The 26,733-nt window shown below is 37.0% G+C and overlaps 1 protein-coding gene across 2 annotated transcripts in view; it reads right to left on the reverse strand.

The window, feature by feature from the left end:
• Positions 1-26,733, reverse strand: part of C6H9orf85 (chromosome 6 C9orf85 homolog) — a 64,502-nt gene that overhangs the window by 20,716 nt on the left and 17,053 nt on the right. For both annotated transcript variants that reach the window (XM_030877011.3, XM_060300846.2), the window contains exon 2: positions 15,312-15,418. In XM_030877011.3, the coding sequence (XP_030732871.1) occupies positions 15,312-15,418 (107 nt within the window). The remainder of the gene's footprint in view (positions 1-15,311; positions 15,419-26,733) is intronic.

Here is a 26,733-nt window from a genome sequence, read left to right on the forward strand (position 1 = left end):
AGAAAAAGTAATTAAAAGCTAAACAATGTTCACTACCTATTTAAGGATAAAAATCAGAGACAAAATTTGATTTTGAGGACCACTGTAAATACTAGAAAATATTATGTATTTTGAAAATAGCACTGATTTGGGATATCCTGATATCCTTGCCACATAATCATTGAAAGTCACTTTAACTTCTTTGAGTCTCATTCTTTACAATGGGTACTAAAAGTCCGGGCAACTTAGCATGAACAAAGACAGCAGCACCAAATTGTACTAGTAATCACTGTATTTGTCACCTCCACAAATTCATAGCTAAATAACAAAAATGAAAAACCCACAGACTTTCTAATGACATTCTTGTAGTATTAACACATTTTCTATTGTATAATAAAACATAGCAACATTTGGAAGATCTGTATAATTCAATGAACTAATATTTTCCAAATGAGCAAATGCATGATGTTACAAAAGCATGCATGAGTGAAAGATCCATTCAATTGCAAGACAGACCAATGGATTTTAGTATAACAAAGGGTTCTCTGATGTGGTTTCAGATTCTATACCATAACAAACCTTTAGGAAATTACCCTTCTGAGATCTGGTATGGTATCAAAGATGAATTTCTGCAATTATCTGGAAAAGGTTATTAAAATTTACTCATACTCTTTTTGAAATGTACTGTTTCCTTTTCCTTCTACTAGTCAGACACTAATGAAATTCATAGAAATATAAAACAATGCCACTTGTCTCACTAATATTTTTGTTTCAAAAGTTATTTTTTCATAAAAAGTTATTAGTATTAACACTTAATGGGCATGTTGCTTACATTCATATTATTTATTAAATAATTATTTTAAAATGTCTCAGTTTTCATATCTAATACAATAAATATCATTATATCTAATAAATATCATTAGATACAACCCATAAAAGCCAATATAAACCAAGCTATCAGGGCTTCCCTTGTGGCACAGTGGTTAAGAATCCCGCCTGCCAATGCAGGGGACACGGGTTCGATCCCTGGTCTGGGAAGATCCCACATGTTGCGGAGCAACTAAGCCCACGCGCCACAACTACTGAGCCTGCACTCTAGAGCCCGCGAGCCACAACTACTGAAGCCCGCCCGCCTAGAGCCCGTGCTCTGCAACAAGAGAAGCCACCGCAATGAGAAGCCTGCTCACCACAACTAGAGAAAGCCCGCGCGCAGCAACAAAGACCCAACGCAGCCAAAAATAAACAAATAATTAATTTTTAAAAAACAAGCTATCTGAGCTCCTCAGTAAATTTTTTTTTTTTTTTTTTTTTTTTGTGGTATGCGGGCCTCTCACTGTTGTGGCCTCTCCTGCTGCGGATCGCAGGCTCAGCGGCCATGGCTCACGGGCCTAGCCGCTCCGCGGCATGTGGGATCTTCCCGGACCGGGGCACAAACCCATGGTCCCCTGCATCGGCAGGCGGACTCTCAACCACTGTACCACCAGTGAAGCCCCTCAGTAATTTTTAACAGTATAAAGAGGTCCTGAGAACAAAAGCTCTGAGAAGTACTGATCTGGACAATAAATACCAATGGGAAAAGAACTGATCTGATATTTTCAGTAACTTCTATAAGTAAAAGACTCATTTTACTCTGCCACAACTTTTCTGGTACTGCCTTCATTTCCTGGTTATATTATTACACTTTAACCTTTATCACAGTTCAGCTCCACTTGTAATATTCTGACAGGTGACAGCTAGGTGCTTTTGTAAACAGTGAGCTGTGATACTCCACTCTTGGTGTACAAATAATAGAAACTCACATTAACAGAGTTCTATAAAGTGACATTTCCTACAGTGGCTCCAAGTAACCTGTGCTAACACAGAAAGATCCAGAATCCATACTAAGGAATTATATCATATGCTACTTAGGAAATGTTTTTAAGGAAACAATGCCCCCAAATTCCAAGAACTTTGAGTAGAAGTTCAGTTCACTTCCCTGTGTCCCTAAATGATGTATTTGAAAATACGTGGAGAGATTTTACCTCTTCTTATTGCAGTAGATTTGATTAGAATAATTCTTAAAAGATTACAAAATATTCACCTTTGACCAAGAGTAGTTTAGAAAAAAAAAAGAGAAAATGGAAACTACTGCTCAAAACTATTACTTGGAGCAGGTAATTTAAAATCAAAGCTTGCTGTATCAATCAATATTAATGTCAAAAAGTAGGCTTTATGTACAGATGCACTAGTGATGATAGTAATGAAAACTCTTCACTTTTACCTTTAAGTATTAAAGACCAAAGTTCTGGGCAAGAATAAGGTCAGGGTTTACAGTCACTGTATACTATAATATGATGCAGAGTGGCCTGTGACTAACACTCCACTCTAGGACATTTTAATACTCCTGGAATGTGGTGACGTGACTCTCATATCACTGATTAACCATCAGAGCCTCAAACTATTCTAAGAAATTCTGGAGTTGAAGAGCTAAACCAAAGAGGCCAAACTGGCACTCACTGTCTTTCTCTCATATATAGTTTATTGTCACACACTGGTATACATGGAAGGACTGATCATACTGTAGTATATAACAATGTTTACTTTTGTTTGATAAAAGATCAAAAAAAATTAGTGATCAATACACTTTTTTTAAGGCTAGAAATCTAACCGCTAAACCAAAATTCTGTCTTGTTTTCTCTTTGTTAAATGTATACTCAAAGCAGATCTTTTTGACAAGGAACATTGATTAATGTTTATGAATCACCAAGATTATGTAACAAGAGGAAAGAAAAAATAAGAGCAAATGAATGAACAAATGACAACTTATGTAGAACCCAAAGACAATACATATAGAGATAGTTTGAGAGTACCTGCATTGTCCATCAAAGCGAACAGGGGATTCTTGCTCATTTTCCCTCCATTCCCTGGTGCCTTCCTCATAGGGTTTCCTGTAAACATTGTTTACAGCACTCTACTACCTTTTCTAGATCTGTCTTTCCTATCTTCATCTTATTATTCCTCTGCAGGCTTAACTTGTGCCCTTTGGGTCTCTGTCTCCTTTTACTTACAACTAGCACTTCTTGCGACCTGCCAACAGAGTTACCTGTGGGCCCACCTCTCCTAACAGACTGTAAATTCCTTGGTGTCACAGTCATTTTGGTATCTTCTGTAATACATAGCACAGTGTCTTGTACATTGAAGATGCTATTTAAAATAATTGCAGGGCTTCCCTGGTGGCACAGTGGTTAAGAATCCACCTGCCAAGGCAGGGGACATGGGTTCAAGCCCTGGTCCAGAAAGATCCCACATGTCGTGGAGCAACTAAGCCCATGTGCCACAACTACTGAACCTGCACTCTAGAGAGCCCACGAACCACAACTAATGAGCCCGCATGCCGCAACTACTGAAGCCCGCATGCCTGGAGCCCGTGCTCCACAAGAGAAGCCACCGCAATGAGAAGCCCGCACACCCCAATGAAGAGTAGCCCCTGCTCCCGCAACTAGAGAAAGCCCACATGCAGCAACAAAGACCCCAACACAGCCAATAATAAAAACAAATAAATAAATAAATTTATTTAAAAAAATAATTGCAAACTGAACCAAATTTTTTATCTGTTATCCCTAGCAATCCCATTTCTTTGTCAGAAAATAGCTATGTTTGGGATAATATCCTCCATCACTACCCTGGACTCTTCCTAGAGACAATTTTGTTCCTAACAAAACATGTAGATTACACTAAATTATCTTTCAAATACAGGGCAGGTTTCTTGGTTCTTGTAGGTTAAGTAAGGAAAATCTGGTTATACAAAATAAAGTTTTTTAACAGATATGTTTTCATTCTACAAGTGAAAATTTTGTGTTCGTTAATTTAAGGTATAGAAATGGTTCAAGTCATAGTGGATGACTTTGAGTCAAACCTTAGGGATCTGACATTAAAATGAAAGCCAGGAATGAGAGATTATGAAAAAACAAACAAAAAAACCTCTGCATTCTAATTTTGAATCTGCTGTTTACTAGCTGTGCCTACGGTAAGTCGCCTAATTTTTCTAAGGCCACTTTTTCATCTGCTGCTCCTACCTCCATAGGGTTCTTACTAGAAGCCAATATATATAACAAAGCTTTGAAGACATGCAAAGTTCAGTACAAATATCTTAATTATCTACTTGCTTAAGACACTATCAGAAAAATGGAAAAACGTATAGTACTAGGGTTAAAGTGAAATCTAGCTTTACGTGATCTTAGGCCAGCTCTAAGTATTTGAGATCTTTTCCTTTCCTTTTACCATGATTCCTCAAACAGTATCAAGTTCCTGATAATTCTCTGAAGAATTCCAGCAATAAATTCTCCCAAGTCTCACCAACAGAATATAATTTCTACTTTTAAGGGATTTCTTAGCTTTCTGGCTTCTACCTTCTACAATTAACATCCAAATCAGAAAGAATACATTATTTCAGTGCCCAAACAGTAAAAGTAAAATTGGGGGCTTCCCTGGTGGCGCAGTGGTTGAGAGTCTGCCTGCCGATGCAGGGGACACGGGTTCGTGCCCCGGTCTGGGAAGATCCCACATGCCGCGGAGCGGCTGGGCCCGTGAGCCATGGCCGCTGAGCCTGTGCGTCTGGAGCCTGTGCTCCGCAACGGCAGAGGCCACAACAGTGAGAGGCCCGCGTACCGCAAAAAAACAAACAAACAAAAAAGTAAAATTGGATTTCTAAAATACCAGTAAAGGAGAAGGTTCTATAATAACAAAGCTATTTCTGCATCCCAGAGTACTAAAAGTACTTTACTTATCTAAGACGTAGTCTCTGCAATGCCACTCCCAGTTCCTATTCATGAAAGTCATGCTGTCTGAAAGGAAAAAGGCACTCAACTGCAGGGGTTTCCCCAGCTATTTACAGTACACCTTTCCCAGGTTGATGGGGGATGAAGGCAGGAAGGGAAAGGAAAAGAAAGAGTCAAACTACAGTTGAGTCTTTACTATCTTTTAATTCTGCTTGGATTCTGGCAGATAGCATACACTGTTAAACTATCTTCATCCCAATCACCTCTGCCATCACAAACTTACTTGAATTTCCAAATAAACTGCATATAGGTACACACACATCTAGAGAGAGGACCTGACTGACAATGAAGGTTTAATCATTAAATATCCTTTTCTCCTATTTTATTTTAGAACAATTTTTCTTCCTAATTTATTACATTCTTTGCAACAGTAAGTAATCAATTTTTCACTGGTCTGGAAACGTGATATTTAATAATGTATTTATTTCAATGAAATTGATTGGGATGTTGCCTAGACCTGGTGTAAAATTTAATTCACCACTTAAAAATTCCAACCCTTTGTGCTTCCCTGGTGGCGCAGTGGTTGAGAGTCCGCCTGCCGATGCAGGGGACACGGGTTCGTGCCCCGGTCCGGGAAGATCCCACATGCCGCGGAGCGGCTGGGCTCGTGCGCCATGGCCGCTGAGCCTGCGCTCTGCAACAGGAGAGGCCACAACAGTGAGAGGCCCGCGTACCGCAAAATAAAAAATAAAAAATAAAAAATAAATTCCAACCCTTTTTGCCAAGCCAATAAAATTTGTAAAATGTAATGAACACAACTGGTATAAACTTCACCTTCTATTTCCACCCAGTCTAATACCCTAAGTTAATAATAAAAATGATGGGGTTTGGGAGGTAAGATTAGAAAGAGCCTAAAAATCTATAAACCAGATAAACAATCCAACTGCTATGTTTATTTTAAATGGTAAAAATAAAAGAATGTATAGAAAGCCAGTCTTTATTTACCACAATAATATATATATGCTATATACAGGTATATACAATATATATAATACATGGTGCCAGCAAAAGAAAGAAAAAAAGAAAAATAGAAGGAAAGAAAAATAGAAAAACAGGAAGGAAGGAAGGGAATAAAAGCCAGTTGTCAGGCAATAAACCCATAAATTAAGCATCCAATTTTTACCAGTTTTTTTTTTTAAGATTTTTTTTGATGTGGACCATTTTTTTTTTTTTTAACACTAAAGAGGCTATTAAGTATGTAGTATTATCTATAAGTACAAAGACTTTCCCAATCACGTCACTTAGAGATCATTTTATCCACTGCTCTGTTTGGCTGCCAGTCTCTTGTCTCTCTCCTCAGCAATGGTAAGGCAGATACCCTTTCCACAAGGAACAGAGATCCATGGTTTGTTGCCTTTGCCAATAATGAAAATGTTGGAGAGCCGGGTGGCAAAGCTATTGCCATTGGCATCTTTCACATAAACTACATCGAAAGAACCAGGATGTCTCTCCTGGTGAGTGATCATACCAATTCTTCCCAGGGTAGCACCTCCAGCCACAATTCACAGGTTACCAGTGTCAAATTTGAAGAAATCAGTAATCTTGCCAGTCTCCAAATCAATTTGAATGGTGTCATTCACCTTGATGAGGGGATCAGAGTAGCGGATGGTGCGAGCATCATGGGTTGATGTGGACCATTTTTAAAGTCTTCATTGAATTTGTTACAATATTGCTTCCATTTTATGTTTTGGTTTTTTGGCCGAGAGGCATGTGGGATCCTAGCTCCCAGACCAGGGATCCAACCTGCACCCCCTGCATTGGAAGGCCAAGTCTTAACCACTGGACGGCCAGGGAAGTCCCCAATTTTTACCAGTTTTTAAGGAATTCAACTTTGTTCGTTAATCTGTAGCCATTTCACTATATAAAATATCACCAAGTCAACAGCCTTCTCTGGCTATGAAATATAATATTTATAAAATATAAAGCTTTTGCATTTCCATCCCAATTAATTTCGTTAAGCACCAATGTTTATTAGCACTGAGACAATTTTTCTATTAGAAGAGTCTACAATAAACAACGCATTTAATTTTCAGATGTCCTGACACAAATATTTTCTTCAAATTTAAAAAAGGAAAAATTCTTTCTCTAATAATTTATTTAAAAATCCATTTATTTTTCCTTTTCACTTGAATCTGTTTATCTTTCCCATGCATGCAATATAGCTTTAGGCCCATAATGGCTCAGGGACCCCTCAAAGGTGTATTTTAATAACAGAAGCTGTGCTTCTAGAATGCAAAGAGCTGATAAATGTGCTCAGTTTTACAATACATCAAAAGGGAGGCAAGTCAAAATGTTCAAAACATGTGGATTGTAGAATTAGCCACCTAAACAATGGGTCTTCACTCAGACGCTATAAACTCAGATTATATGGAGGAATAAGGGCTCAATTTGGACTGGTCACGGCATATTGCAAACATTATTTTTCAGGTATCTCACAGTGAAGTAAGTAGTATGCTCAGTTCCTAAGCACTGAAAGCAAGTACACCTTGGATACTTATGAATAGAATCTATCTATCTAAAATGTGATTATAACTCGTTCAAGGAGATTCACGTTACAGTGTTTGAGCAATGAACAAATACAAGTAATGAAGGCCAACTCATGGACAAATAAAATAATTCAGCACCAAGGAATGAGTGCAAGGTACTATCATGATTTAACCATTAGCTGGTGGATATACCTGGTGCTTTCTGTGCATTAATTTGCTTTCTTTGAAAAGTGAGGGCAGTGGTACTCTTTATTAGGCAGAATTTTAAGAGTACAATACTTCTTCCCTTTAAAAAAAAGGGAGTTAACATATTTTGGCAAGTATGTAGAGAAATTGGAACCCTTGTGCACCACTGATAGGATTATAAAATAGTGTGATCACTATAGAAAAAAGTATGGAGAAGCCTCATGAAAACAGAACTACCATATGATCCACCAATCCCTCTTCTGCGTATACATGCAAAGAACTGAAAACAGAGTCTCGAAGAGATATCTGCCCAACAATGTTCATAGCAGTATTCAAAATAGCCAAGAGGTGGGAGACACCTAGAGGTCCATCAATGGATGAGTGGATAAACAAAATGTGATACACACACACACACACACACACAATTATTATTCAGGTTTAAAATGGAAGGAAATTCTGTCACATGCTGCAGCACAATGATCCTTGAAGACATCATGCTAAGTGAAATGAAAGTAAAAAAAAAGACATACACTGTATGATTGTATTTATATAAGGTATTTAAAGTAGTCAAATTCAAAACAACAGAAAGTAGAATGGTGTTTACCAAGAACTAAGGAAAGAAGAAGAGGGGAGTTGTTGTTAAATGGGTTATACAGCTTCAAACTTGCAAGATGAAAAAGCTCTGGAGATCTACTGCACATGTGATTATACATAACACTACCGAACTGTACACTTTTAAATGGCTGAGATGGCAAATTTTATGTTATGTGTTTTTCACCACCACAACAAAAATAAATAGATAGATAGATAAACAACTTAAAAAAAGAACACAGTTGGTCTATAAAAGATTATCTTTAAGGATTTAGTTTGGCTAATTAAAAAAAAAAAAAGCTTTTAGTAAAGATGGAGCAAACATCTGGTTAGAGAGGTAAGCAATAGGGTAGCATGACCTGTTGAGCAACACCTCACTTTCTCCCCAATAGTACTACGTTTTGTTTTCTCCCACAGTTTAGAAGACCACCCCCATCCATTCCCCCAGCACACTACAGTAAACATACAAAAGCAAAACTTCTGGGGGGACAAAGTTCCACTTACCTGCCTGCTGCTGGAGACCTAACTCTTCCCCACAAGTGCACTTGAAACATTCATGTGAAATAAGCCTTTTTAAAAACACTATTTTATTCATCTGAGCCAAGGGAGTAGAGATGAGATAGGGGAGAATTATTTATTTAATGCAATGACGTGTGAAGAGATAAGGGTTGTACCAGCGCAGTCAGTGGAGATAAAAATTAAGAGGCAACACGTTTTAAAATTGTCAAGTAAGAAGTGCAATACCTGGGGACTTCCCTGGTGGCGCAGTGGTTAAGAATCTGCCTGCCAATGCAGGAGACATGGGTTCGATCCCTGGTCCAGGAAGATCCCATGTGCTGCAGAGCAACTAAGCCCATGCTCCACAACTACTGAGCCTGCGCTCTAGAGCCCGTAGGCCACAACTACTGAGCACACGGATCACAACTGCTGAAGCCCGCGTGCCTAGAGTCCATGCTCTGCGACAAGAAAAGTCACTGCAATGAGAAGCCCGCACACCGCAACTGAGAGTAGCCCCCGCTTGCCGCAACTAGATAAAGCCCGTGCGCAGCAATGAAGACCCAACGCAGCCAAAAATAAATAAATAAATTAAAAAAGAAGTGAATACCTGGATGTGAGGACCAGGGGGAATGACTTTGTTTAAGGAAAAGCAAACACTGTTTTAGGCATAAAGCACCCACAAGTCATGAAACTGGCCAGACATCCCTAGAGCAATGTGGTTCCAAGGTATGGTACACCAGTTCTTCTCCTCTTCACTTGAAATATGTTTCGGATGAAATCTACTTTCAATCAACATTCTTCCTTTGGCATTTAAGGTCTTCTCTCCATTCAGGGCAGCTCCATTTTGGTCTGTAGCATTCAGTGGACTCCTGGGTAACCTTTTGTTTTATTCAAAAACTCTACAGCTGCAAAGTTTGAAAACCACTGAACCAAATACGTATGACATTTCAGTGGCTTGACCCTGTGGGTATCCACCTATTTTGTATGCAACACGGTTCCTCAACCATGACACTATGGCCAGGTCAGGCGGCTATAGCTTCGTTGTAAGGGCTGTCCTGGGCGCTGTGGGATGTTTAGCCTACACCTGGGCCTCTACCTCCTAGATGCCAGTAGCATCCCTCCCAAATTCTCTAGTCATGACAATCAAAAAGTCTCCAGACACTGCCAAATATCCCCTGGGAGGCAAAATCCTCCCCTCCCAGACTCTAATCTGTTTGTGGTCTGTTGCTATTTTATACTAGCTTCTCCTTTCTCTTCTAATGGTTATGTTAAACATGAGCTAACACTATATTATTGGTGATTTCTTTTTAATGGGTAGGAAGAGAAAACAAACAGGCTAGAGACTCTAACAGATATGTGGGTATTTGCCTACTACATTTCAAAATTGACAGGAGAAAAAGGTTGCTTGGTTACCTGAAACACAAGGCATATGAAGTTTCTATGCCTTAGGCATTTCAGGACCTACAAGTAAAATTTGTCTAGATACAGGCATTTCAAAAAAAAAAAAAAAAAAAAAGCAGGACTATATATACTACTCAGCAGTAGGAAACTTCCATAAACAAGACAGGTGACTTATAAAAATTAATATAGTATTAGGCTCAGGTGAAGAGGGAAAAAGGACTTTTTGAATGAATAATAAAACACAGAAATCACTGTGGGAAAGTGGAAAAACAGAGCTTTGCAATAAGACAATCTGCATCTGAATCTTAACTCCATTTGCTTTACTTTCTTATCTTGGTAAGACATTTAATCCCTCTGAGCCCAGAATAAAAAAAAAGAAAGAAAGAAAACAGCCCATTTCATTTCCTTACATTGCTTGAGGAAGGGGACAGTCTTTTAACCATCTGTATTTCTAGGACCCAGAAAATAATATAAATGTCTATAAATGAGTTTTAAGTGAAAAATATCAAGATTCCTTTCTTCTTTTAAGAGTTATACAAATCACTTTATATTTTTAAGATTTCTTGCTTTTCCAATAATTTTCAGCTCCACACCTAAAATTATTTACAGTGTTCATGAATGGCTTGTGATTGACCAGGAATGGTAATGAATGGTTTTAATTTATCTTTGGGTTTTTTTTTTTCCCCTCAAAAGTCAAAAACAAGACACTTGACAGAAACTAACACACCATTGTAGAGCAATTATACTCCAATAAAGATGTTAAAAAAAAAAAAAAACAAGGCACTTGAAAAATGAGGGGTTTTTGGGGTTTTTTTTGGCCTCGCTGCGTGACTTGCAGGGATCTTAGTTCCCCAACCAGGGACCGAACCCCACCCTTCACAGTGAAAGCGCTGAAAGTGCAGAGTCCTAACCACTGGACCACCAGGTAATTCCCCTTGAAAAATGAGGTTTTATACAAAAAGATTTAGACTCGTCCTGAACCACAATTCAACATCTAGCAGTAATCTTAATAATGATTATACCATTCAGGGGTCAAGGGAGATGTCTGTCATAGCACCACAACAGCCCTCCACCAGGGAGTAGCGATTTCTCGCCTTCAAATAAAAAAACACGAGCCAAAATGATGGGGAAATCCTGGTACAACTACGCTGACCTCTGATTAAGTGACAGTGGAAAATAAGGATGGCAGCTCATCTTAGCACTTTTACAGAGATGAGAAGCTGTAAAAAACTAAGCATTATGTTTATGAGCCTTTCATTTTATTTCTATAAAGACCTACAGCTTTGCATACTCAATGACATTTAAATTATCTGATCATATAAAAGGGTAGTATCATACCATATCTCATTGTTCACACATCACTAATACGTGACATGCATTTTATCCCCTTCCCCTCACAGCCATCATCCCATCCCTCTCTAGCAAAAACAGTTTTCAACTCTTCTCTCTTTCAGCTAAAGTTAGGACGTCTATTCTTTTCTTAAAAGTCTCTGGGAATGGTCCATGGTTGTTTTCAGTTATTGGAAGAAATTGTCATAAAGAACATGCTTATAAAAATCCTGTAGCACATCACCTTACTGAAGGAAAAAGAGAAACATGAAAATATTTTCTGCCACTTACAAACACCGTACAATTTTTGCTTCCCATGGTTGAATGAAGAAGTTTGAAGAGTTTAGATGTCAACCTCTGTTTCTTGGATCTAACTGTTTGGTATCAGATCCCATGGACAATGGAAATTTGCTAGATGTGCGTGGTTTTTGGTGATTCACACGCCAAACAAATGGGAGAAAAGGCATTAATTTTCCCAATATTCAGAATATTATCTCATTCCAAAAGAAATGTCACTTATAACCAGTACTTCCTCCTCCATTTTATGTTCTGCTGAACTTTTCTTTATGTACATCATTTGGTTACATAATTTGTGGCATGAGACAGACAAATGAAACAATGCTCAGCGTTTTTACCAAAAGTAACATTCAGGGTGCTGGAAAATGAATCTTTACACAAAAGACACATCTAGTGTCAAAGTAAACTTCTTATACAAATCCTAACAAAGGACAAATTTAATTTATAAGTGATTAGCTTGAACAAAACATTTAAAATTTCAAAACAAGCTACGCTACTTTAAGCACTGTTCATCAATGGATTTAAAAACCTTATAGCATTGGTCAAGTTTTGATATGCAGAGACAGCAAAGTGTACATAGGTGATTTATGCTTTCTATAACACTCAATCTTGGTTTGGAGTTTGAAAGCTAGGCTTTCTAAAATGCCTAATGTAATCTAAAATTCTAACGTAGCCTGAAATTCATGATATTCTAGGCCAGGCAAGTTGACCTCCTAAATAACGTGTTCAGACTTGTTTTAACTAGCAGTTTCTTAGTCTCTCATAAGCTATCATTTTTGTATTAGTTTGGGCTTCTTTATTACTAGAGATCTTCCTTTAGGCTTTAATGTCTTGTTACCTGTACTTTGGTATTTGTATAATATATTTCCTTCATTTTGCATTCAGTGGGAGCTATTCTATGGCTAACCTCATCTGCTTCAGGGTGATACAGAACAGCAGCTCCTGAGGTCCTCTTCTAGCTCTCATTTCGAAGACCTCTGAGTCACATACTACCGGCTATTGGCAACATCACCATGAGCTTCCCTGACTCCAAGGACTTCAATGACTCCAAGACAGGACAGGGTTGCTGACCTTTGGGTCCATGTGTCCACATTCAACCATTCTTAGGTTGTTGTGTTATAAGTTTTCTGGAACTAAACATAAGATTTGTTACTGTTTCCTTTTGTTTTTAACAGAGTCTTTCTATCTGAATAAAATATCTGTTCTTCTAGGAATTATAGTATACAAGTTCTTCTGGAACCATAAAAATATTAAGGCCATAAGTAATACACAAAAAGAATAAAAATTCAAGAGCTGTCTAAAATAACTAAGTTCAGAAATTCTATGGCATGGGACTTCCCTGGCGGTCCAGTGGTTAAGACTTTGCCTTCCAATGTGGGGGGTGTGGGTTTGATCCCTGGTTGGGGAGCTAAGATCCCACATGTTTTGGGGCCAAAAAACCAAAACATAAAGCAGAAGCAATATTGTAACAAATTCAATAAAAACTTTTTTAAAAAAAGAAATTCTCTAGCAAATCACAGCATCTGGAAAATGTATAATAATTGATATGATCTTTTATATACTGGCACATTCAATGAAGATAAACATAAAGGAGGCAGCACAAATTAAAGATAAGAGATTAAATTGCAGATAATGGATAAGGCACAAATGTTTTTAAATTATTTCCTTTGTTATATCATGAATCTACTAAAACTCTACAGTTACATAAATACTTACTACCTATAAAAATTCTTTTAGGAACTAGCACTACCAAGAGAAAAGTGGAGACTGGTGATGAAATCTCAAAATACCTTTATAAAAAGAAAGACCTGTTGAAAATATTCAAAAAACTACAAATCTTGTATTAGGCCTATTAACTAAAACTACACAGTTTATAGTGAATCAGCATCTAATTTCTGTGGTAGGAAACAGAGTCAATCCATTCATGGAAATCCAGCACTGAACAGTACAAACAGTTGCCAAATTTCCCTACTGCTAATTTGGGCCAATGAGCATAAAACTTTAAAATTTTCTTTATAAGTGTCTTCTTTGGGGAGGAAATGCTAGAGAATACAAAGAAAAGACTGGAAGACAGGAGACAGAAACTTGTATAGCTATTTAAAAGGGGGTCAGCTGTACCTGTAATAAATACTAAAAATTTGCTCTGAAAAAGCAATACAGAAATAAAAAGCTGAAGTTAGTCTATCTTTACTTGAGGTTTTTAACCTTTCAGCATTAAAAAGAAGCATCTTGGGCTTCCCTGGTGGCGCAGTGGTTGAGAGTCCGCCTGCCGATGCAGGGGACACAGGTTCGTGGCCCAGTCCGGGAAGATCCCACATGCCGCGGAGTGGCTGGGCCCATGAGCCATGGCTGCTAGGCCTGCGCACCCGGAGCCTGTGCTCCGCAACGGGAGAGGCCACAACAGTGAGAGGCCCGCGTACCGCAAAAAAAAAAAAAAAAGAAGCATCTTAAGCAAACTAAAATGCCCAAACATTCAAAGCTATTAAAATTCTCAAATAAACAAATTACCCCATAGCTTGAGTTAAAGATCCACAAAAAAGCTGACATAATTTTTCAATAGAAATAAACAGCAAAGGTTATATCATATTTATTTATTATTATTATTATTTTTGTGTGTGTGTGTGGTACACGGGCCTCTCACTGCCGTGGCCTCTCCCGTTGTGGAACACAGGCTCCAGACGCGCAGGCTCAGCGGCCATGGCTCACAGGCCCAGCAGCTCCACGGCATGTGGGATCTTCCCGGACCGGGGCACGAACCCGCGTCCCCTGCATCGGCAGGCGGACTCTCAACCACTGCACCACCAGGGAAGCCCCATATTTATTATTTAGACTGACTTCCAAACTTTAATTAAAATTTCCTCCCAAAAAGGGAGAGGGAATACATTTAAGGAAGTTGCTACTACTGAATAGCTAAAAGTAAAATAAAGCAACAATGAACAAATGTATTCTAAATAGCTACTATATAGACTACCAAATTAAAACTCATAATTGTAAAAATAATATTGTACATATTAATGCTAATTTTTATATGTAAAATAATCAGTTTTCTCTTTTAGGCAGCAATTACCCTCCAATATGGCCCTTACTCAGCTGAGCCAAAGGATGTAAGGGAGCTGCACCAGGATGTACATAAAGCTGATAAAACAGAATGCCAAAATTACAGAGGAAGGGTAAAGGACAGAGAGGTGAGAAACAAAGTCCAGTGTCTCTTCATGTAGACCCAAAACTTCAAAGGAATGAAATTATAAATTATCAATCTAGTGATTTATTTATGATACTCAATCTAAGGCATTTCAGTAATCTTCATGGGTCAAATTAAAAGGTCAGACCCTTTTTAAGACCCCCTTTGGTAAAAAATATTATTTAATTTAGTAAATTAAATAGTAAACATTATTATCTCATCAGTGGGAGATAGAATTTTGCAAAACAAACTTTCCCTTCTCTGTCTTAAGCCTAGTCTCATTTTATGAACAAGATGCTATAAAAATGGTGCATTATTTATTTAGGGGAGAATGGGGAGAAGGGAATGGTGAATCCACCCTTTCAATCTATTTGCCTTCACAAGCTAGGATTCAGCATGTAAGATGAAATTCTATTCTGCAGGGAATGGAAATTTTTTCTCTATTCACCTTAATATTTATCTGGACACGATTTTGAAAATCAGGGAATGAAGTCATATACTATGATACTGATAGTACTGGTGAGGTAATTAAGAAACTTAACTTACCATTTTTTAGGCTTTGATAAGGGTTTGTACTTGCTGTATTTTACACGCCACTCAAGAACTTCTTTACAACGCTGACATACTCCATCATGAAGTTTTGCATTAATTTTCTTAAAAAGAAACAGAAAAACAAATTGAGAATTTCACTTGTGAGCCAGCATTACAAACCCCAAAAGGTACATGAGAAATTTAAGGTTTTTTTAATTTTAATTATTTATTTTTATAAATTTATTTACTTTTGGCCGCGTTGGATCTTTGTTGCTACGCGACCTTTCTCTAGTTGCAGTAAGTGGGGGCTACTCCTTGTTGTGGTGCACGGGCTTCTCATTGCGGTGGCTACTCTCGTTGCAGAGCACGGACTTTAGGCGTGTGGGCTTCAGCAGCTGTGGCACGTGGGCTCAGTAGTTGCAGCTTGCGGGCTCTAGAGCACAGCCTCAGTAGTTGTGGAGCACGGGCTTAGCTGCTTCATGGCATGTGGGATCTTCCCAGACCAAGGCTCAAACCCATGTACCCTGCATTGGCAGGCGGATTCTTAACCACTGTGCCACTAGGGAAGGCCTAAGTGTTTTTTTAAATAGCAACCTAACTTCAACCTGGGTTAACATTTTATGGTATACTATGTATTTCGATGTACATTATCAATTTGGCTCTTTACAAAGGCAAAGATCCTTAACTGGCTGTAGCTCAGAATCATCTAGGGAGCTTTTTAATTTCCTGGAAGGAGTATTTTAAGCACATTCCCATTGATTCTGATGCATATTTATTTTACAACTCAAACTGTATAGTTAAGATATATGCATTTTACTGTATGTACATTATATCTCAAAAACAGGTAGTAATAAAAAAGAAAGTCTAATTCATATTTTAAGACTACTGTTTTGACAATTCAAATCTTACCACTGAGAAATGAGAAATTAAACTGAGAAATTAGACAGTCCTGAATTGTCAGTCTGCAGGGGACAGCAGAGACTAAGAAACTTGAGAAAGGAGAGCCAGGGAGAAGCAGCTGGAAGCAAGAAGGTATTTAATTATTCAATTTAAACCTTTTGTATTCTCATGTAAAGATGTCTTAGAAAAGTTACCTTGCTAACCTGGTTTCTTCAAAACAGAAAATAAATATGTGCATGTGACTGTGGTAGAAAAGGGGCTTTATGAAGAAAATAAACATTTTTATTATAATATTAGTCTCAAAATGTGTTGCGAAATGAGGAAGGAAAATTTTTAAATGTGTCATGTGTTCTCACAACAGCTTTATATTTTATAACACATCTATTTGACTCAGGACCTAGACTATATATTTTCACTAAGTACTCTGGGAATTCTCTAACTTACTTTGGTTGTGGAAGCCTGGTCTTTGCCTATTGTTGGAATAATGAAGAAAGGACATTTTAAGTTCGCTTCCTTTGTTTCCTTTTTTAATTTCTCAAAAGGAGAAAAAAAAAGCATCCCAAAAGATGCAGATTCTTTGGAAGGTTATTTGATACTGAGTTAAAATCACAATATTTAGAAATCATCTGAAAGAAAACAAAACTTCTAAACAGCATTTGATATTCTTTAAAGTTCTAAACAAGAAGGTAAGATAATGACAAAACGTTTATTCAAAGAGATATTTCAAGGGTATTTTCAAAAACTATAAATTAAGCTGTGAATACATTATGAGTGAATTTAACGCTGTGGTGAAAAACATATTCTATTACTTATGAATTGTGTGTGGGGATTCTTTTCTTCCTGACCTAGAAGGAGAGTCCCTGGGAAGATAAATTCTGCATGCCACTATATTCCCTCTTTTCTGTGGTCCACTGACTGTTGCCAGAAAGAAGGAAGTCTGTGCCTAACACCAGACTCCTCTTCTTATCAACCTTGGCACTTAGTTATTGCATACAGGGCTTGCTAAGAAATATCCAGAACTAAGGTTCACATTTCATCTTTGATTCTCACTGCCCTCTGTTGCCTAGAATATCTTACCGAAAGCATTGCTTATATCTTCCTAACTCTTAACAACAATAGAAACAAACTAATGACTTGATCTATGATTATAATATGAATGTGATATAAACTTTCAAATTAGAATGTTCTTAGAATGCACACCATTTTGTTACCTGCAATTTTATTATATACAACACACGCTACTTGTTAACTAGGAAGGATTATTTGGTTTCTTGCTTGTTTCTGTTCCAATTTCCGACCATTTCATCTTGATTTACAAAGCTGTGCATAGTTTGGAAACTGGTTTCTTTAGGGTGGATCGAGAGTAGAACAAAACAGGTCTTTGTGGGAACTTGTCCTGTATGTGATGTGTGAAGCAGTATAAATGGAGACGTTGTACAGCATCCACATGACCAGCAGGCACTACTACAAAATTAAACTTTGATTTTCATGCGTTAAGAAATGAATGAATGAGAATGAACAGTACTTTCACTTAAAAATAATTGCAGAAAGAAAACAGTGTACCTTGCTTTACTGTCTTTTGGCAAACTAGAAAAAGTGAATTCCAGACAACTGAGCAAAGAAAGCCAAATCCTAGTTCTAGGAATCACTCTGCCTGGAGCAAAGGAGATGGCAATCTTACCTTACACCTATGTTTACAACTAACCCTGTTTTGGCAGTTAATTTTGGCATGTCCCTCATGGTAGAAGATAATAGGTTATTTAAGGTTAAGATTTAAGCATGTTCAAATATAAAATCAAAACTTAGTTTTATAAGTACAAAACCCTTTAAAGATCATTTAGTTTAACAAGCTACTATCCAGATATCTAAAGGAAAAAAATCATCAGTGGAAGATTCCACTGGACTTAAGAATCTTAGCTAAAAAAAGAAAACCTTCTTTATCAATGAATACTTCTTTTAAAAATTAGAATAGACTTAAGATGTACCAGAAGACACTCCTACGTCACACACATAGTCTTAAAAACTGTCTAAGCCATTATTAATTCATACAACACATTTTATAGTAAGTGCTGTTATCCCTGTTAAACGTTGTTATCCCACAATGCATCAGTGGTAAAATAACACAGCAATCCCCAAAAGAAAACTGGGTGAGGACTACAACCCCAAGAAGGCAGCAAGAGCAAATTGTAAATATAACATCTGTATCAATATGCTGATGCTGAAAAATATTTTATAAAATATAAAGTATCATTTAACAGAAGGAAGGCACTACTATGTTGGGGGGCAAGAATCTGAATAACATTCAAGAGCAACTAATATAATCTTTCGTTAGGATTTTCTGCACATCAAAATTCTTTCAGAAATGCTAAAGGTAAAACAATGGCATATTTTACTTCCCTTCATTAATGGAAAAAAAAAAAATCAAATTCTCAAGAAAAATGCCAATTCTAATGGCAGCTTAATTTCCATGGAATGGAATGGAATGGCCTTGTTCTCTCCCCTGCCTTACCAAAATAAGGTATTTGCTGCCAATATAGCTACAACAGTGTTATTTCAGAAAATAGGAATTTTATATTTTAACTATATTTAAAAGTATATATTTTTAAATTTTCTAGTAACACTCCTTTATTCTAAATTTGGTTAGAGGATAAAGGATCTCTGAATTTAGGAGTAAGATATTATATGACTAATAATAATAATGTGAAAATCTGTATTTAAGGTTGTGACTTTCAAATCATAAACTGTATTATTTTAAATCCTTTTAATATGGCTAGAACATTGTTGGGCATAAAGTATCTTATAAAATAAATACAACCAAAAATAGATGAGGGAGTCAGATTGAGGGAAAAATGAGAGTTGGTAGCGAAAATTACAAAGCAGTCAGGAGTACAGCTGGGAAGTGCACTTGCTAGAAATCGGCCACAAGTGAGATGTGAGTTTTCTAGCAGTCAAAAAAACATGAGCTCTGCTCACCTACCTGATTCAATGTTTGTAACATGCCAAAAATCCAGTTTCTCAGAAGCAGCACAACTATTCTTGTCATTGAAATCCAAAGTTTCATTTTCCCAAAAAGGACACCATATAATACAGTAAACAATGCTCTCAAAAACATCCTTACAGGGCTTCCCTGGTGGCGCAGTGGTTGAGAGTCTGCCTGCCAATGCAGGGGACGCGGGTTCGTGCCCCGGTCCGGGAAGATCCCACATGCCGCGGAGCTGCCGGGCCCGTGAGTCATGGCCGCTGAGCCTGCGCGTCTGGAGCCTGTGCTCCGCAGCGGGAGAGGCCACAGCAGTGAGAGGCCCGTGTACCGCAAAAAAAAAAAAAAAAAAAAAAAATCCTTATAATTCAAAGTATTTCACAGAGCTGTTTTCTACCCTAGTTCTCAAAGTAGGCCGGTGTTATAGCACGCCAAACACAATGTAGTAAAAAAGTTATTTTCGGGTGTGCAAAGTAGATACAGAGGCCTGATATTCATAAGATCTATAGAAATGCACTGCAAATCATAAGGCCATCTTCAATAAATACTTTCTCCCAAATGAGTTCTAAAAACATTCACCTCTATTACGAAAAATTCAAACATGCAGAAAAAAGTTAAAACAATAATACTAACGCATAGCCATATACACTATCTAGAGACAACTGTTAACATTTTATGTGTGTGTACACTTAAAATAAGTTGCAAACATCGAGACAATTCACCTGTCAATCATACATATCCTGGAAATAGACTTTCTCCTACTTAACCACAATACCATTACCACACCTCAGAAAAATGAAAAATAATTCTCTAATATCATTGAATGTAGCCCGTCTACACTGAAATGTCCTCAACTGCTGCCCTGCCCCCCCAAATCAGTATTCAAGTTGTTTGTTATCTCTCTTTTGATCTAGAAGGGTTTTCCTCTTTTACCCTCTATTACACTGATTTTTTTTCAATTATTTTTAAAAAAATTTTTATTGGAGTATTGTTGATTTACAATGTTGTGTTAATTTCAGGTATACAGCAAAGTGAATCAGTTATACATGTACACTGATGTTTTTGAAAATACCAGGCAAGTTGTCTTTGAGAATATTTCACATTCTGTATGTGTAAGATTGTTTTCTCTTGGTGTAATTTAACTCATTGCTTTATGTCCTATAGTTTTGCAAGGTGGAAGTTAGGTTTAAAGACTTGATTAGACCCAGGTTTAAGATTTTTTTGACAAGAACAGTTCATTTGTGCTGCTGCTATGTACTCCATATTACTCCAAGTCAGGAGGCACAAGATGTCCAGTTCTCACCTAGTCAGTGATGAGAAATTTGACTGATCACTTGGTTAAGGTAGTGACTGTCCAGATCAAATTACAAAGATTAGCAATAATGTATAGGGGTCATGTCAATATGCTGTTCCACAATAACATTTCGCTTCATGGTTTTAGCATCCATTCAAGGTTCTTTGTCTGAATCAATCATTTTAAATGCTAACTCTATAATTCTTTCTACATTAATTTTTTTTAAAAAAAGGTTGACAGCTTAAGTCAGTTTTGAGGTATAATACATATAGAGTAAAATTCACCCAATTTAGGTGTATAGTTCCGTGAATCTGACAATCAAAATATAGAACATTTCCATCCTTCTAAAAAGTTCCCTCATGCCCCTTTGTTGTCAACCCCCAGACAACACTAATTTTCAGTCTGCTCTTATAGTGTTGCCTTTTCCAGAATGTCATATAAATGAAATGATCAAGTATATAACTATTTGAGGAGCTCATTCCTTTTTATTGGTGAATGGTATTCCATTGCATAGATGTGCTATAATGTTTATTCATTCACCATTTGAAGGACTTTTTTTTTTTTTTTTTTGCGGTACGCGGGCCTCTCACTGTTGTGGCCTCTCCCGCTGTGGAGCACAGTCTCCTGACACGCAGGCTCAGCGGCCATGGCTCACGGGCCCAGCCGCTCCGTGATATGTGGGATCTTCCCGGTCCGGGGCACGAACCCGTGTCCCCTGTATCGGCAGGCGGACTCTCAACCACTGCGCCACCAGGGAAGCCCTTGAAGGACATTTTGAGTTGCTTCTAGTTTGGGGTGCTAATGAATATTTACATACAAATTTCTGTGTGGAAATGTTTTTATTTCTCTTGATTTACTATCTAAGAATGGTATCGTTGGGTTGTATGATAATTTTATGCTTAACTTTCTAAGAAACTAACAATTTTTCAAAGTGGCTATACCATTTTGCATTTCCACTAGCCATGCATGAAGATCCAGTTTTTCCACATCCTTTCCAGTGCTTGAAATTGTAAATATTTTTTTTATTTTAGCCATTTGAATAGGTGGATAGAGTTATCTATTTATGCTTTTAATTTGCATCTCCTTAATAACTGATAATGCTGAATATCTTTTCATGCACTTACACGCTATCATGTATTTTCTTTACTGAAGTGTCTGTTCAAATCTTTTGCCGTTTTTTTTTTCTTTTAATTGTATTGTTTTGTTTGTTTTCTCATTATTTTGATGTGAGGTTCTGTATATATTCTAGATACCTGGCCTTTACTGATACATACTTTGCAAATATATACGCGCAGGCTCAGCAGCCATGGATCACGGGCCCAGCCGCTCCATGGCATGTGGGATCTTCCCGGACCAGGGCACTAACCCGTGTCCCCTGCATCGACAGGTGGACTCTCAATCACTGCGCCACCAGGGAAGCCCCCAATCTGTGCTTTTATTTTCATTATCTTAACAGCGTTTTTCTAAGATAAAATCTTTTAAATTTCAAAGAACAATGTTTCGATTTTTTCTTTTACGGACTATGCTTTTAGTGTCAAATCTAAGAAGTCTTTGAAGAATCATGATTTTTACCTACGTTTTCTTCTGGAAGTTCAGTAATTTTAGGCCTTACATTTAGTCTATGATCTATTTTGAGCTCATTTTTGTACATGGTGCAAAATACTGGTAGGAGGTTCTTTTTAAATCATCTATGGGCGGGACTTCCTGGTGGTGCAGTGGTTAAGAATACGCCTGCCAATGCAGGGACCATAGGCTCGATCCCTGGTCCAGGAAAATCCCACATGCCGCAGAGCAACTAAGCCCGTGTGCCACAACTACTAAGCCTGTGCTCTAGAGCCCGCTAGCCACAACTACTGAAGCCCGTGCACCTAGAGCCCGTGCTCTGCAACAAGAGAAGCCACCGCAATGAGAAGCCCACGCACCGCAAAGAGTAGCCCCCGCTCACCGCAACTAGAGAAAGCCCGTGCGCAGCAACGAAGACCCAATGCAGCCAAAAATAAGTAAATAAATAAATAAATTTATAAATTATCTATGGGCATCCAAGTTCTAGCATCACTGAATTGTGTTTGTATCTTTGTCAAAAGTTAAGTATGTGTGAGTCTATTTTGGACTCAATATTCCATCACATTAATCTGTGTCTACTCTTTCTTCAGTACCACCCTGTCTTGATTACTGGAGCTTTAAGGTCTTGAAGTCAGTACTGTGTCTCCTCCAAATTTGTTCTTTTTCAAAATTGCTTTGGCTATTCTAGTTCCTCTACTTTTCTGTATACATTTTAGGATCAATTTCTTAATTGTAACAAAAAAAGCCTGCTATGGACCTACTAGAGAATGGACTTGAGGACACGGGGAGGGGGAAGGGTAAGCTGGGACAAAGTGAGAGAGTGGCATGGACATATATACATTACGAAACATAAAATAGATAGCTAGTGGGAAGCAGCCTCATAGCACAGGGAGATCAGCTCAGTGCTTTGTGACCGCCTGGAGGGGTGGGATAGGGAGGGTGGGAGGGAAGGAGATGCAAGAGGGAAGAGATATGGGGACATATGTATATGTATAACTGATTCACTTTGTTATAAAGCAGAAACTGACATACCATTGTAAAGCAATTATACTATAATAAAGATGTTAAAAAAATTTTTTTAAAAAAGCCTGCTATGATTGCAATTAGTATTATATTGAAACCATAAATAAATTTGAGGGAGAATTGACATCTTAACAATTCTGACTATTCCAATCCATCACCATTGCATTCCTGGGATAAACCTCATTTGTCTGAGGTATATTATCCTTCTTATTGGTGAATACAATATGCTAATATTTCACTGAAGATTTTTGTGTTTATGTTCAATGAGGGATATTGGTCCATAGTTGTTTGTTCATTTTTTTTTGTTGTTGTTGTTGTTTTTTGCGTTACGCGGGCCTCTCACTGCTGTGGCCTCCCCCATTGCTGAGCACAGGCTCCAGACGCGCAGGCTCAGCGGCCACGGCTCAAGGGCCCAGCCGCTCCGCTGCACGTGGGATCTTCCCGGACCGGGGCACGAACCCGCGTCCTCTGCATCGGCAGGCGAACTCTCAACCACTGCGCCACCAGGGAAGCCCTGTTCATTTGTTTTAATAACGTCTCTGGTTTTGGTGTTTAGTTCAGCTGCTAGAGGATTCATATAAAAGGGTTAAAAGGACTTAAAATAGAAGTAAAGATTTTATATATCTTAGAAGAACACTAGAATATTAAAAGTCTTGTAGAATAAGCTCAAGTCCTTATTTTTAAACGTTTAAAAGTACATTTATATGTTAAAAGTGTTTTTTTGGTTACAAACCAAGAAAAAGTTTATCCTAACTAGATGGAGTTCAATTTCTTATAGCTAGCCTTTGGTTTATCATATTATATAACACTTTAGGAAATCAAATTTATCACTCAATAAATATGTACAGGGAAGGGGAAAAAACAGAGTTCAAGCTTCACGTAGAAATCTCTTTTGTATTCTGTCCAGTAGTCTGTAAATTTTGTTCATCTCCTACCACCTCATTTGGTTTTACAACTAGTTCTTTCCTTTTAATGCTTTTTTTCCCCACTGTGTATTAACAATGGTATACTATATTGTATAATTTTCTTATGACAAGAATTTATTACTTTTGTAAATGAAAAATAACTTTACTGATCAATTTTATAGATTTAAAACAATATGAGCACTTATATATAAATATTCACATTGTAGAAATTTTTATAAAAATACAGATAAAGAGAAAAAGACAAGTCTTATCACTCAGAGATTCTATACTTTCCAGCATTTCAAGCATATATATTTATAGAAATTTGCACTTTTTAATGTATGCATTGCTTTATAACTTATCAATTTTTTTCATAAGAGTATATATACTTTTAAAACATGTTTTCTTTGGCTGTATTTTATTCTCTCAGAGTAATACTTTCATTTACTTAACCTATTCTCTTGAGAGTTTGCTTGTTTCCAACTTCTGACTGAATACGTATATTTTTAAATGTACTATGTTATAAATATCAGAAAACTTTTAATGAACATGCAAATTCTCATTTACACAAAACAAGTTCTTATCTCATTTCAACAAAAGAGTAAAAATAACAGGAATTTTATCAGAGGTAAAAACTCGTAGTAAAGAATAACTGTCCCTTTCTTAAATCAAGTACATAATTATTTGGACATTAAAGCAAATGTTTCCTAATATTGTCTATAAAAATTTGCTTTGTTTTTTTATCCTGGCAGTTAAAAAGTTAAAAAGAATAGAAGACATTGCCACTTTCCTTTTCAAAAAGGGAATTAAAAATCATTCTTGCTGGGAATTCCCTGGCGGTCCAGTGGTTAGGACTCGGCTCTTTCACTGCCAAGGGCCCAGGTTCAATCCCTGGTCAAGGAACTAAGATCCCTCAAGCCTCTCAGGACAGCCCCCCCCCCAAGAAAAAGCATTCTTGCTATAATCAACAATACCACAATTACTATAGATAGGACACCACTATTACATGATCCAGAATATTAATACTGATTCTAGTCTCTTAAAACTTTAAAACGTACAAACTCTTTTTTAATGTAGTAAGAAGTAATAGTCTGAATGTCTATTACTCTCAGAAATACCTTATTTGGATAAGTTACTGAGTCTTACTATTTTTATGTATTTTATTATTTCACAAAATGAGCTAGTTATATAAATAGACCAGAAATACTTTTGAAGTGAGTTCTCCTAATAAAATTGGTTTTATTGTCATTTAAGGATAAATAGAAGACCAAAGTTACTATACGCTTACTTCTTTTTAGGAAACTACATTGGTTTAATGTAGCTAATTAGAGATTAGCTCTCAACATTCGTAAGCAAAATATTACCTTAGTGTTCTAAAATACTTGACATACATATATATATACATCAAATACATAACCATTTCAGTTACCAATATTTGATTTTTCACTATATAAAATTCTAATTAAAAGATACCTACGGCATAAAATGAGGTATCTTTCTACTGTAAGTTAAAATAATTAATTTTACTCCCTGAAGTCTAGTCCATCTTCCTCTCATTCACTCTGTATTCATCTTAAGTCCTTAAAACACCAATACCAAGCAGAGGAAAGTGAAAATATATACTAGAAATACTCAAAATTCTCCTCTTGTTCAACATATTTACAATACTAGCTTTTCTAGTCCCGAAATAATATTGGATTCCCTCTCCCACTTTTTTTTTTTTACTACTGAAATGTTTAACAAATGACATCTGCAAAAATAAACAATTGCATTTTCATCCAAAGACTGAATATAAAATGAGTTCTGATCATCCTAAACAGAGGACTATTCTCTCAAAAAGTGGGTAGAGCTATTGTCAGTTGCAATTATACAGAGAGGGTCTATGTACAAACTACCTACTGATTTATTTCAGCAGCCATGCAAACTACTCAGATTTTCACTGACAAGCTGAATGCAGACAGACACTTAAAAGAAGCCACACCTGCCTACAGGCAGAAACATGCTGTTGCAATATTTTCTGGCAGTAGCAAAACCTATTAAGAAAGCAATTTTTTTTTCCAAAGTATATTTCACTCATTTACTTTTAAGGAAAAATTAAAATAAATTGGCGCTGTAAATTTTAACAAGCAAATATTTCTGAAGGATTCTAACAACCAAATCACTGCACTGATAAACCAATCACATCTTTAAAAGGTGTGGTCAGTTGGAACAAAGAGCACTCTGGTATGAAGATTTTTAATTCTCTCCATCTTGTTCTAAAAGGAACAGTTCAGGAGGACATGTTATGAATGTTAAAAAATATTTCCATAGAAGGACCCAAAATGCAATGCTAAGAACAAAGTATAAGCAGAACATAGAATAATCTCCTGAGGACAAGAGAAATTTTGCCTTACAACAATTAAAACATTGGGAATTTAGTATTTTAAGATAATGTGCTTTCAATTATATTTAAGCCATCTTCATCATTAACTATGGGACGTTTTTAGTAAACAAATAACCCAAGAATAACTTCTCTAAGAGGAAATAGCATTATTGTCAGAGCAGTTTTACAGGAAGTAAGTTTTTTCTCCCTCAAAATTTTGCTGTAAATGGTCAAAATGTCAATGATTTTATCTAGGGATAATCTGTGTCGTTCCTGAAAAAAGACCCGCCTTACAATGTAGGATTGTACCCCAAACTCCATTTGCTCCTTCTTAAGATCCTTTGCTAATACTTCTTCCTCTGATTACCCCTTAAAATTATACATTCCTCAATATTTAGTCATCAACTCACTCA

The sequence above is a fragment of the Globicephala melas genome, chromosome 6 (genome assembly GCF_963455315.2).
Source record: "Globicephala melas chromosome 6, mGloMel1.2, whole genome shotgun sequence".
Classification (NCBI taxonomy): Eukaryota; Metazoa; Chordata; class Mammalia; order Artiodactyla; family Delphinidae; genus Globicephala; species Globicephala melas.